The sequence below is a fragment of the Cydia pomonella genome, chromosome 23 (assembly GCF_033807575.1).
Source record: "Cydia pomonella isolate Wapato2018A chromosome 23, ilCydPomo1, whole genome shotgun sequence".
Classification (NCBI taxonomy): Eukaryota; Metazoa; Arthropoda; class Insecta; order Lepidoptera; family Tortricidae; genus Cydia; species Cydia pomonella.
Genome location: NC_084725.1, coordinates 11,584,872 through 11,599,078, shown reverse-complemented (window position 1 = coordinate 11,599,078; position 14,207 = coordinate 11,584,872). Strand labels below are relative to the sequence as shown.

The window sequence follows — 14,207 nt, the reverse complement described above, 5'->3', positions numbered from 1 at the left end:
ATATCGCGTTTATATTAGGGGACTCCCCGCGCTAATCATCATTTTGTAACATGCTTTGAGCTAATATTTTTCTATAATCCGTCAATACTACAGATAGACCAAAGACAGATTTATAAAACAAAAGTACCAATTACATCCACACTTTATCAGGCCTGATATAAGATCAGACCAGATCAGAGGGCGAACCACGTTCGACGTGTTGCCTCCCTGTCACACTTGGGTACGAATTTACAAGTGCGACAGAGAGGCAACACGTCGAACGTGGTTCACGGTAAGCCCTCTGGGGGCCTACCGCGAAAACCGAATTACGCAAATTAAATAAATAAATAAATAAATATTATAGGACATTATTACACAAATTGACTAAGTCCCACAGTAAGCTCTATAAGGCTTGTGTTGAGGGTACTTAGACAACGATATATATAATATATAAATATTTATAAATACTTAAATACATAGAAAACACCCATGACTCGGGAACAAATATCCATGCTCATCACACGAATAAATGCGAGGATCTTTCTCTTTTACTCGTACTAAGACGTAATTAGAGTGACAGAGAAAAATGCCCGCAATAGGGTTGTTTCCAATTATTTAAAACCTTTGTATTACGTACTATATTAACCAAAAGGTGCCCTAAAATTCAATTTTTACCCTTAAAACGGCTTTAAATATGTTAAATTAACAAAATATATTTTGACAGATGCTATCGAGCCCAAACCGCTCTTTGAAAATTGTGTGACGTCACGGTTTGACACAACTATGTACATACAGAACAAAATTTGATACTCAAGTCGTAGCCATTTAGGTGGTGGGCAAGCTGGCTACGGCTTGAGTATTAAATTTTGTACTGAGAATAGACAACCCCTTGGTTGATCGCCTAAGAACTGTCAACAGTGTCCAACCGAGAGTTGTGACGTCATCAGAATCTTCAATGCGTTTGGACTTGGGTCACGTGACGTGTGTTAAAAGATATTTTAAATTCAATATTTACAAAAATATGCTTACTAGAGGTCCACTAAAGGTAGTTTAACATGTTTTTATAATCCATAAGAATTTATTGAGATACAATTCTGCCCTAAGATTTGTAGATGAAAACAATCCTATTGCCGAACTTCGATTTTCGCGGTTATAGCCCTGACCCGATTTCGGGCCCGAGAAAGAATATTTTTCCTTTTCACCAAATATCAGCACCTCGTTTACAATATTTGAAATGTAAAAAAATGGTTCATATGCAAAAATATCAAACATTGAACATTTTTGGCAATAAGAGACTAAGTATTTTTTACATTAGAAATATTGTTAAACGGAAATCGATTAACAGGCCCGAAATCGGGACTGATTTCGGGCCCGATATCGGGAATTGTGGATGTATTTGGCGCATCTGCCTTTTACTTTACTTTTCGATCGGCGTTTGTCGATAGTTTGTCATTACTTTGTCATATTGGCTAATACCGCCCCTCGGCTATTGTAGGTACCTATGAACTGGGGGCCTACCTCGAAAACCGAAATTCGCAAATTGGGGAGATTATTCTTTTTTACTCTCACTATGACGTAATTAGAGTGACAGAGAAAAATGCCTGTAGACTTTAGATCTATAGAAATTAGACGGCAGCTCTTATTCTTACCTATACATATAATTGGCCCTGATATTTGTTATCATGTGTAGGTTGTTTTGCTCGATCGCGAACGTCTCTTCGGGGACTGTTTCGTGTGAGTCATCCTTTCGGCAATTTGGGAGACGTCAATGCCGGTCAATGAGATAACGTCTATATGGTCTACAATATAATGATAGACCTTTACACTTGCCGACCATAACTTATTTTTCGCGAGTCTCGCACTGCGATCGAGCAAAACAAACTATACTCTCGCACGCAGTGCCGGTGTTTTTTTATAACTAATAAATTATAATAACTTAAATTAAATTATAAAATACTCATGTAAAATAAAATTAAATCTAGCAGACTAAAAATGTCTTTAAAAATAAATTTGTTTTATAAATTAAATCTCTTGTTTGTGTTAGTGTCGTTATGCAGAGCAGCAGAAAGTGAGTATAAAAATATATATTTTTTTAATAATAATGTCGATGGCACTCAAGCTTGCCGTCCGTGGAATTGTTAGCGACGATTATGGCTTAGGGACGCTTATAGCTCCAGGGTGTCTCATGCGCGGTGCCAGCTAGATTTTTTTAATCTAAAATAACCCTACTAAGTATTTCGTTGAGAAAACCTTGACAGAGAGTTAAAAGTTCAATCTTGTGTTTAGATAATAATGTTTTTTTTTTTTAATACATATAGGTATTTTCTTATACCACAAACCAGTTTGAACCCGCCGCTCCCATACAATCTCAGTTACGCTCTGATTTTTTAAACGAGCGTAATAAATGAAAAGATAAATAATTATTTGGGGACAATTAATCTTACTCGGATCGACTTAGCCCCAAACTAAGCAAAGCTTGTACTATGGGTACTAGGCGACGATATAATTCTGAAACCGTTAACTTCTCAGGAACTTCGTAAGGTTATCCTGTAGGTTTTTTTTTTATGGCAATCCTGAAAAGTGACGCTTTTCTGAGAAAAACCAAATTATGACTAACGAAAATGCGGACAAACAATACATTATGACTTAAAACTTTTTGGGAAACAATAGAGACTCATGTTTTGTCACTGCCAAATCGGTGCAAACTAAACATGGTCGGAGTCTAGATAATATGATTACATTCATTGACATATATCTAAGGATGGGCCTTACAGTCTAACGCAAGTAGTTGCGACCAATCGCGCGCGTGATACGAACTCATCAACTAATTGCTTTGTGGATAGAGTTAGACTGCACGAATGGTTCGAATTCGTGTGCGTGTCACCGCTGTACTGTACTGGCCCCATTCTTATTGCCCGTAAGGCCCATCTTTAGATATATGTCAATGATTATAAATATAAGAGCCTCGGTAGAGAGTACCATTTTGTACCATTTGGCGTTGAAACTCTAGGTCCCATGGGGTCCCAGCGCACACAAGTTTTTAAGCGTCTGGTTCACGTAATTGGTGACCGAATAGAATAGAATAGAATTTCTTTATTTGCCATAATACGTATGGTACAAGATGATAACAGAAAAGGTTTTACATGTAAGTATCAGTATTCAGTCGAAGACACGACATGCAAATAATTAACATAAAATAAATCAATATAGAAAAATTAAGAAAATAATACAGTGGCAAAAATTTTCATGGTAAAAAAAAAATAACATCCCCACGCAAGCCTATCAAAAGACTTGTAACAATTTGAAAAGGAAATAATAGAATGTCCAAGAATAAATAAAACTTATAAAACTAACATCGATAAATTTACGAAGAGCTACGGCTTCCTCGCACAACGTATCAGCATTGCGATACGAGGGAATGCCGCCAGCATCCTTGGTACAATGTCTCAAGGGCATATTTCATATTTAAGCTAGTTATAGTAATCCTCTGTATATATCCATTATGTATATTGTTATTGTAAATAAATTGATGTCAATGATTACAGTTTCTATTTTCCTCCGTGAGCTTCTACGGATTATCGTCTTATCTATTGTTTAAAAACCGCAAAGGCGCGTGCCACTATGAAAAAATGGTCAAGCCGCATAGGTAGCGTTTATTGACTTAGTACTCTATTGAGCACGGAATAAGATTCATTATGAACTAATACAGAATTCTAACAGAATAGCTGTCTGATCTCTATTGGTGCGTCTAAGGTAGGCGACTAAACGCTCTCAAACCAGCTTAACTTGTGACACTGCGATCCGAAACAAAGATACGTATTCGAAGACCTCGCTTGCACTGGTAATGCGAGCGCACGGCTAGCTAGCGCCAAGGAAGCAATGTTATGTTTCTCGAGGAGCAGGTAAAAAACAGGGCCGGATTTTCACACAAATACGATACGTGGTTATACATAAGTTATACATTGCAGGATCTTTATATGACGAGATCAAGGAGGAAATAGACAAGTGTTGTGAATATGGAGAAGCCAATGGCCTGACACTGTCTGAATCTGAAGACTGCTGGTTCGAAGTGACGCCGGAAACTTCCCAGTATGAGACTATATGCAAGCTATCCATGGATAGGTGTTGCAAGGCGGTTTTCAAGTAAGTGAACTTTATCTGAGGAATGTTTTGAGTTCAACTTAATATAGCTAAAATTCGTTTGAATGTTTATTTAGTCACCTGCCATAATTTACGGGTGAATATACATATAGGTCACTATTACTATGAAACCAACCCCGAAATCGGGGGAAAAAAATTACTCTCCCAGAGAAAATGTCTAAGTCGGACAGCCAAAATGTATGAAACAGCCAATTTTTTTTGTCGCGATTTCGGGGCGCCCTATAGTAAAAGTTGCTCAGTATGATCTAAGCATATATTTACCCCGTAAATTATTGCAGGTGACTAAATAAACGTCCTGTATATATTTCTAAAATCAGGCATTTCATGTGGTAAAGCTGACATATAGGTACCTTAAGTGATAATACCATTGCATAATATTTTTTTGTAAAAATTTCATTTTTGGTAAAAGCTTTTATTGCTGACTGTACTTTTCTTTCCACGGGCAACTAATACTCATCGAGACAATTTTAATAAACCCAAACACGATTAGTTTGCGTTGTTTTATAACAGAGTTCCCATGGCCACCTTCTGTCTCCATCATCAGATCAGCTCCATATGAGAATAATATTGCATTCTCATCCGATTACATACTTATATGTATACAAATTTTTAGATTAATCGGAAATTGGGAAATTGTAAAATTTAACTTCGAAGGTTTGACCCACACTAAAAAAGTAATATATGTATGTACATACATTCATACTATGTTAACGACACCAATCATGGGACTTTTAAGAGAATAATTTTTGATATTATACCGACATCTGTAAAATTTCTACCGCTTTATGCTTTAAAAATTAAATGTCTAATTCGTCCTCTATGTTTTCTATGAAAGCTACTGCAATTAGTCTCAATATTATTAACCAATTAAAACTATGTTTTTTTGCTCCAGTCTTGGGATGTATGGCGCCATTTTCAAACCAACAATCAATGAAAAATTTAACTTAAGCAGCTCTGGCTCTTGTTAGTATAACTAGGTCGTTTTTTAGTTGGTTATGACACGTAAGAGACCGATAACGTTATAAGAGATAACTTAATATAAACTGTATAAACACCAAGTCTTATCAAATTTCTGCTTAAATGTTAAAATGTATGTATGTATGTATGTTGTATGTTGTGTATGTATGTTGTGTGTTTCTGTTTATGAATTTTATAATTGTTTGAACCTATCTCGTATAACCATGATATTCCCCAAATAGGCAAATATAACGAGTAGGGAAAACTGGAACATTTGTGCTTCGCGTGATTGCACGATTGGTCGGTTTATATGGTGTATTTTTTTAGAAAGAAGAATGAATGCGAGTTTGGGGTCAACTTTACGCTTACTGCGATGCAGTCTTGTGAGCGACTCAACGATACAGCACAGGTAGGTAGAGTTAAACCAAAATAAGTCTGCAAGGATTTTGATAGCACACGTAGTGCAAGTGTTATTATAAAAGTCAACCTAAGTCTAAGAATGGGAGCGTGCACGACTGTCACGCAACCTGTCACTACATCTTATAAAACTACTCCAAAACTAAAAACTACTGAACGGATTTTCATACGACTTTCATCTATCAATATAGTGATTCTTGAGGAAGGCTTAAGAAAAAAATCACGCTGGCTAGGAGCTTTAATCGAAAACGCTGCCTAATCCGTTTGAGCTATAACAACACAATTTATGGTTGTTTCTCATTCATAGGTCTACAAAAAAGTCCGCGATGTTAAATGTCTATCTTTTAAGGATAACTTACTATATCCATTATTAACTTCTAGAAAAAGATCACGTAATATGTGGCATTTGCAAAGCTATTTACATGGATACATTATTAACAATTATCAAAATAAATACGTTAGTTAAATTAAGCATTTCATACAGATTACAATAGTCCCTTACACCATTCAATTTAAATGAATATTTCAGGAGTAATCGTAAATCAAAGTTTCATTTCGAGCCATATAATTGTACGAAATGTTAAAGACGCTATCCGCAGTTAGTTCAAATTTTTACCACCTTATGCGCTGGGATCGCTTTACTTACCCCCACCATGCACTTCGCACGGTCCCAATCTTGCACTGCGTATGCTACCAAAATCGTTGCAGGGTTATCTTGGCCTAACTCTAAACCACTGTAAGCGCGCGAATATTTTACAGTCACAGCTAGAATTTAGTCTTAATTTGCAAATAATTATTAATTGCGAAAAAGGTGTAAAGACGGAAATGCAAGAGGGACTCTATAAAAACAAAATGGTGGATATTTTAATTATAACTTGTGTCACTTGATGACATAATCCGTCGGTTTCTTGCCACCATCAATGTGCCTGCTCTTCTTGAGCCGACTGGCATTATTAGGGATGATTGCAGAAGGCTTGATGGGGTGTCCTTGGTACCTTGGAACCTGAGACGGATGTTAGTCTGGGATGGTCCCTGCGTAGACATGCTGGCAGCGTCCCACCTCCAACGGACTAATGTCGAAATAGCAGGCGCAGCGGCGGAAAGCGCAGAAATTTTGAAACATTATAAATATAAGAGCCTCGGTAGAGAGTAACATTTTGTACCATTTGGCGTTGAAACTCTAGGTCCATGGGGTCCCAGCGCACACAAGTTTTTTGCGTTTCGGTCACCAGTTACGTCTGGTTGACGTAACTGGTGACCGAAGAGCTGGCAGCTTCCACGCACAACATATGAGTATTGCGATACAACGAGGAAATACCGCTAGCATCCTTGGTACAATGCCTAAAGGGCCTATTTTAGATTTAATATACATAATACATAAATACTTTTGAAATGATGTAAGATTTGGTTCTTTTTTGTTATGTTACATCTTTACATTCATTTAATAAATATCTATCTATCATACCTACCTAATCGGGCGGAACTAATGAGATGAACTTGTTAATATAATTAATAATCAAAGGAACTTACCTGTGAAGTTTGATTACAATTATACGAGTATCCAAATCCAAGACAACAAATATAATATACTAGCAGCAGTACACGTTATCGTGGATTTGGATAGGAAGTATAATGTACATTTTTTACATTGGCAACACTCCTATTTATTTTTACTCCTTGTCTTTGGTTAACTATTCTATGTTCGTTCTTGCTTTTTGTCATGCAAAATATGTTTCCGTTTATTATTATGTTTTTACCTAAATAAATGTTTAGAAGAGAATGCTCCACGTTTAATTTAGTATATTAAGAGAACTGAACAAGTTTAAGAGTCATCATCCTGTGATTTCTACGGGAGAGATGCACTGGACAGAAACTGGTGGATGCAAATCATCCGATGCAATCATCAGATGCAACCCTGGGGGCCCATTTTTGAATTTCGACCACTCGATTTCCTGTATTTTGTTCAAACATATCTCCACTTCGAGGCATTTAAATTCCACTCGAGTGGTCAATACCACTCGATTCCCAATTTCTATCGCTCGTATTTCAAAAATAGCATTTCGCCGTTTTCCACAGATTTTCGAGTGACGAAATCGAGCTCTCTTAATTTAAAAATCGGTCCCCTGATACCGACCACTATTCTCACATGAGGGACCAACCAAGAGAAAGAGATCTATCAAAGATCATGTTTTAATAAATTAATTTCTTCAATTCAACTTGTCAGATGTGCTGCAACGAATGCAAAAGGGGAAGGGAGTTTTTCTCGCACGATCCGGATATCTGCGCAACACAGTTGCCGACAGGCAACAAAACGGATCAGCTGCTGCCTGGTAATGCCTTTAGGATATGCTGCGAGGTAATTCTGCTTTTTTTGGCAAGGTTCCTTAAACTCTAATGATGATGATCTTTTGATTTAGAAAGGCTGTCGTTTTATTGATTGATAAGGACCTGTTTTTGTTTTTAGATGGATCGTTGCAAGCAGTCCTCTGAGAATCAATGCGAACATTATTGCACAGACAAAGGCGGAATTGATGTCGTATGCAGCTGCATGCTAGGGTACACACTTGGCGAGGATGGCAAGAGTTGCCAAGGTAAAGTTTTTACTTCTTTTCCTCATCTTAGCTTCCTGCTGGCATCCTAAAGGAGTTCAGAGTTCTGACTCAACTTTTCGTAAGATTATTCCACTTTACTGCACGGTTATTAAGCGGCTGCTGTCTGATTTTCCAACCCAGAGAGAAATCTAAGCTTTACTGACCTTAGACCGATGCCTTACTTTAGCGAATATCAAAATATATTTCGTACATAACTTTCAAGAAAAAAGGCTGAAGGGTGGAAGGGGTTTCACGAAAAGAAGCAGAGGATTGAATCCACGACCTAGATGTTTAAGCATGCCGTTGGGAATGTTGGGTTACCAGCAGGCGTGTTATGAATAGACTTATCCATGTAACAAAATAAGTGTCACTTTTAATCACTACACACTAGTTTTATCACGCTGTCTTTAAAATAGAGTACCTTACAGAATCAACAAATCATAAACCTGAGTAAAATATGTAGTTTATTTTCGCATTACAGACATAGACGAATGTGCTGACGGCCAGGTCGGCGAGGAGTGCGAAACCAAAGGAGCGATCTGCGTCAACACACTTGGTGATTATAGATGCGATTGTCCCCCCAACTGCGTAACAGAATGGTCACTAACTGGAATACGTTGCACGGATTGTGACACTAGTAAGTAGATAATATGGAAGGTAGAGGCAAGGAACAGAATCTCCATAGTCAGAACTGTTGCAAAAGTGTCCAGCTGTCAGCTATAATAGTACGTACATTACGATACAAGTGCGAAAAATAGGAAATTCGAAACGAGTGGCGATAAATTAAAACACGACCGAAGGGAGTGTTTTAAATCGACACGAGTTGCGAATTACCTATTCGCACATGTATCGTACAACGTTTTACAGTACATATGTCCCTTTAAATGTTCGACACAGTAACATAATATGCTAATTTTCGCACTAGTGCTATAAAGTAGCACCATATGTACTGTAAATAATAGTTCCAAATCTCTCCAGAGTAGCGCTAGAGTAGCTAAGAACACCTAGGCGTTATTGACGGAGTGAAGTGCGCTGTCTGTGATTAGATTTTTTTCTCTATTGTAGCGCCACCTATTTACTTATGGTTTTTTGTCGGACACTTTTTGGTATATGAAGATATAGATAATATAAAAAAAATCGTTTTTGATTTAAGCTTTTATCGCTGACAATATTTTTTTTTCAACAGGCAACTAAAATTCATCGAGATAATTCTAACTAACCCAAACACAACTAGGTTGCGTTGTTTTATTACACAGTTCCTATGGCCACCTCCTGTGTCCACCATCAGATCAGCTCGATAGTACCATAATATTGCATAGTCACCCAACTTGCATTTTAATGTGTTGCATTATGTTTGAACTCAATCGAATAATAGAAACAAGGCTCTAATTAAGCTTGCAAGATTTGACTCGAAATTCTATTACTTGTACTTAGTTAAAAATCTTGCAAGATATACAAATACAAAAAAAAACATGAAAAAGGATTGTACTCGTACAATGGTTGCTCTTAAAGACTAAGGACTGTTGGTAGAGAAAAGTGATTTACAAATGCCTGTACTAGGATTTCTTGTATTTCAGGCAGCAAAGGACAATATTAATTCGCTTAGAATAAATTAAAAAATGGAAAAATTACTGCCTACTGACTTGAACTCACGGCATCTGGATTTCATGTCTCACCCAAGGCAGTATGTTTTCCACTTTTTAATTTATTCTAAGCTTAACAGCATCGTTCGTAGACGTTACTGCTTGTAAAAAAATAATTTAATATTAATGAGTGTTTAATTATTAACTTAATTATAAATTATAAGTAGTACACAATAAAAGTCTTATCACCTTAACAAAATAACTTAAGTATTAAATATCAAGGTACAGTAGGTAATAATTTTACGACTATTAGTGAGTTATTTTGTAGGGCGCGTCGTAGAGTATTCTTACAACCAGCATAGCTAAACGGGTATACGTCTAGTTTTGCATTTAACCTGTTGTACAAAAATGGGCCCAAAAAGAAAAAAGTCTAGATGAAAATACATGCGCTCTTTGTACGGTTTGAATACATACAATATCTTTGCGCCTTTTCTTATTATATTTAGTGTTGAAAGGAATTTTGGCGTGCTGCTTTAGTGTTGTTTTTAATAGAAATAGTTGACGAACAGTTAGTACTTCACATGATTTATACATAATTAGGAGTTCAGTTAGGTATAAGCATGGGCGAAAAGTACCACATACAATAGAAAGAGCCCAGAGAGCGGTACTAAAGCTACCTTGAGTACCGCTCTCTGGGCTCTTTCTAGGTATAGTAGTATATTAAAAAAATATATAGAAATCAATGGAATCTCTTTCTAATAAATCTGCATGGCTAGCGACATGTCGCGCCCCTCCTGTGCTAGGCATGACTTTTGCCGCGTTGCGGCACTCTTAGACAACATAGCACATTCAGGGGGCTTACCGCGAAAACCGAAATTCGCAAATTGCGGGGATCTTTCTCTTTTACTCTTACTTAGACGTAATTAGAGTGACAGAGAAAAATACGTTGACATTCATCAAAAGTCTCGGATGTACAAGATTTCGCAATTATAAACGATTCTACACAAAAATGCCAATAAATATTGTCAAAGATGAATTATCCAAATTGCATGAGTGTGCAAAATTTACATATTTTAAATAAAAGCTTAAAACATTGTATTTCTTTTTCTAGATGTGACTAAACATGAAACTGCTACCACTACTGATCAACCGATGGTGGTGTTGATTGGCGGACCGGGACAAAAAAGTAATAAGGATGAAGGAGGAGATACAGTTTCAACGGGAAAGGGCGACGCAACAGACAAAGAACATAGGAATATCACTTGCATTCAAGGACCTAAAGGCGAACGTGGACAAATGGGGCCCATGGGGGATCCAGGACTACCCGGTTTTCCTGGACGTGCAGGTATGCATGGTATGCCAGGTGAAAAAGGAGTTATGGGGCCCATGGGACTCCCAGGAATACCTGGTGCTGTAGGATTTCCAGGTGCACCGGGACTGCCAGGTGAACGCGGAGAAATGGGGCCAATGGGACCCCCAGGACTTTTAGGTTTTCCTGGAAGACGCGGACCGAAAGGTGATCGCGGAGAAATGGGACTCAAAGGTGATCCTGGATATCCAGGTCTTCCTGGAATAAGAGGTCCGAAAGGTGAAAAAGGAGAGCCAGGATCACCAGTATCACTAGGATCGGACATGTTTACAGAAAAATATTCTAGCTCTGGAGTACTACTAGTGAAACACAGTCAGACTCAAGATATCCCTTCATGTCATGCTGGGCATGTTAAGCTTTGGGAAGGATATTCGCTTTTTTCCAAAGACTTGGGTAACGCTGGTTCCTGCGTAAGAAAATTTACCGCGATGCCATTCCAGACATGTTCGGCAAGCGACTGCAACAGCTATTTAAGGAGAAATGATAACAGCTATTGGTTGACAACTGGCGAACCTTTGGTGACAAACCATGTTATAGGACAAGATATCAAGAAGTACATCTCGAGATGCGTTGTCTGCGAAGTGCCACATAACGCGATGGCAGTGCATAGTCAAAGTGTTATTGACCCGAGCTGTCCGATAGGCTGGGATGCATTGTGGACTGGATACAGTTTTGCGACAGTAAGTATTAAATTTTGCGATTTAAACAGTTTCATTGATAGTAGTTCGGAAGTAAATGGCTTTTTGATAAATCTTGATAAAACGTTGATTATCCATCTTTGGTTAAGAGGTATTAATCAAACTCCCTTTGAAATTGAGATTAACAACGTAAAATTACCACAGGTTCAAGATACCAGCTTTTTAGGTTTTTAATGTGATTGCGGATTAAAACGGGATAGGTACATATAGTAGATTTACTCACGTGCTGTCACGTCTTTCTCCTCCCCTTTCTTCTGAAAATGTAAAATCTATTATTCAGTACCTGGGGGCACAGCAGTGCTCCCGCCAAGTAGAGTAAAAAAGCAGCCCAGTCTCATCCCTATACCTTCGTTGTGGATAAAACTAGAAGCCTGATTTTCAGTAACCAAGCAGGCATTGTATAAATACAGTATATTACAAATTTCATTCAATTTGAACCAGTAGTCAAAGTTTCTTAATTTTGTCAATCACTCACTGACTGACTGAACGATTATCAAAATCTAAGGCATTTCTAGCAGACATAGAAGCTTCAAATTTAGAATAAAATTAGTGTTTAGTGTAGAGTCAGACAAAGCTAAGTTGGCAACGATTTTTAAGCCCAGCCTGTGCAAGTGTTAAGTAAACGTCATAATTTCATACCAGTTTGACGTTTAAAATAAATAAATAAATAAATATTATAGGACATTATTACACAAATTGACTAAGTCCCACAGTAAGCTCAATAAGGCTTGTGTTGAGGGTACTTAGACAACGATATATATAATATATAAATATTTATAAATACTTAAATACAAAGAAAACACCCATGACTCGGGAACAAATATCCATGCTCATCACACGAATAAATGCCAAAATGTCAAAATCGTTGCCAACTTATCTTGGTATGACTCTACGGTATCCTCAGTACATGTATATGGACATAGTACATGGACGCTCAACGTCCATGTCTCTGCCCCATAAAGCGCAATAGAGAAAACCAGAGAGCGAACGAGGTGTATTTTGGTTTTGTTTGTGAGTTTTCTATTTTTCCAAACATTGCTCAACTGGGTCATTGCCTAACATTTCTAATTAAATTAGTGAATTAATCTTTTTAAAAATATCTACATTTTTTGTGACAGCTACTCAATGATAATTATGAACTATCATGGGACCATTATTCGACGTGGTAAAGTGTTTGCTGTTCTAAGATTACCGTTTGCCCGCAGTATGCTGAGGACGCCAGCGCCGAAGCCCTCGCCAGCCCAGGCTCCTGTCTTTTGTACTTTAACATGGTGCCAGTGATAGAATGCAGTGGTGAAGAAGGCTCCTGTCGCCATCGTGTGATCGGTGGGCGTCTTAGCTTCTGGTTGGCTGCCGTTGATGATGAGTTGTTGGCACCCGGACCGAGGATTATATCGCAGATTAACGCACGCTCTCATGTGTCGAGATGCGCTGTTTGTAGCAGATCATAAGAAAAACGTACGATGGGCAGCCTGATTCACTTCTCGTAGATCTAGAATCGAACCACGCTAAGTTTTTACACCAAGTGCTACGTCCTTCGAGCAACACTGGGAAGGGAGACGGCATTCGTATTTTTTTTTTATACCACGACGGTGGCAAGCAAGCATACGGCCCGCCTGATGGTAAGCAGTCACCGTAGCCTATGGACACCTGCAACTTCAGAGGTGTTTCATGCGCGTTGCCGACCCTTTAAAAATCTGTACACTCCTTTTTTGAAGAACCTCATACTGTAGACCCTCGGGAAAACCTCAGCAGGTAGCTCATTCAACAACCGGAGCGTGCGCGGGAGGAAGTTCCTCTTAAACAGCACAGTGCGTGACCATTTAGGTTCTAGGGTGAGGATGAACACCCTGCCGACGGCGGGCGGTGCGGTGATAGAAAGTAGCCGTGGGCATCATGTCAAACAATTCTTCAGAGCACAGCCCATTGTACAAGCGGTAGAACACACATAAGGAGGCAAAGTCTCTCCTTAGACTTAAAGGTTCAATACCGCTTGTGAGTTTGGGATCGTCGACGATTCGTTATTATTTCCCCTCTACCGAAGCATAGGTACAACTGTACCTATTGCGGTGCATGTTGTGACTCGTCCATACACAAAAGAAGATCGAGGTTGGCAACATTAGTCTCTGACGTTTGTCATTTTCTATGTATTTGTGTCGTCTTTACAGATTGGATTTTGTATGTGCGAGTGAGAAGTGCGACTGTGTGCACGTTTCCCCCCGCAAAAAATGGCAGAATGATTTGTTCGGTAAGATATCGCTTGGGCTCCTCCCTTCCGACGTGTCGGAAGCCGGTGTTGCTCGAAGGCTACGTCAAATATGGAACTTATAGGGATAGATGTATATTCATTCTTAGATTCTTACTATCAAGTTTGTGAAAAGTTAAGAGGAAATATTAGTGGTCATTTTCCCATTCTCGACCTTTTGTTCTTTGGATTTTGTGACCCTAGACG

The 14,207-nt window shown here is 38.3% G+C and overlaps 1 protein-coding gene across 1 annotated transcript; it reads left to right on the top strand.

The window, feature by feature from the left end:
- Positions 1-209: 209 nt before the first annotated feature.
- LOC133530613 (collagen alpha-4(IV) chain-like) lies at positions 210-14,207 on the top strand. The gene is made up of 8 exons (XM_061868605.1): positions 210-2,047; positions 3,948-4,122; positions 5,425-5,506; positions 7,739-7,870; positions 7,979-8,105; positions 8,587-8,742; positions 10,800-11,737; positions 12,961-14,207. Exons 1-8 carry the CDS (start codon positions 1,972-1,974, stop codon positions 13,204-13,206), a joined length of 1,932 nt encoding a protein of 643 aa, XP_061724589.1. The 5' UTR covers positions 210-1,971; the 3' UTR covers positions 13,207-14,207.

Bases quoted from the DNA above. Each gene is read 5' to 3' on its own strand.
- LOC133530613 (XM_061868605.1), top strand. From the start codon at position 1,972: ATGTCTTTAAAAATAAATTTGTTTTATAAATTAAATCTCTTGTTTGTG. The intron at 4,123-5,424 runs GTAAGTGAACTT...GTATTTTTTTAG, and splicing joins TGTTGCAAGGCGGTTTTCAA to AAAGAAGAATGAATGCGAGT. The intron at 5,507-7,738 runs GTAGGTAGAGTT...TCAACTTGTCAG, and splicing joins GACTCAACGATACAGCACAG to ATGTGCTGCAACGAATGCAA.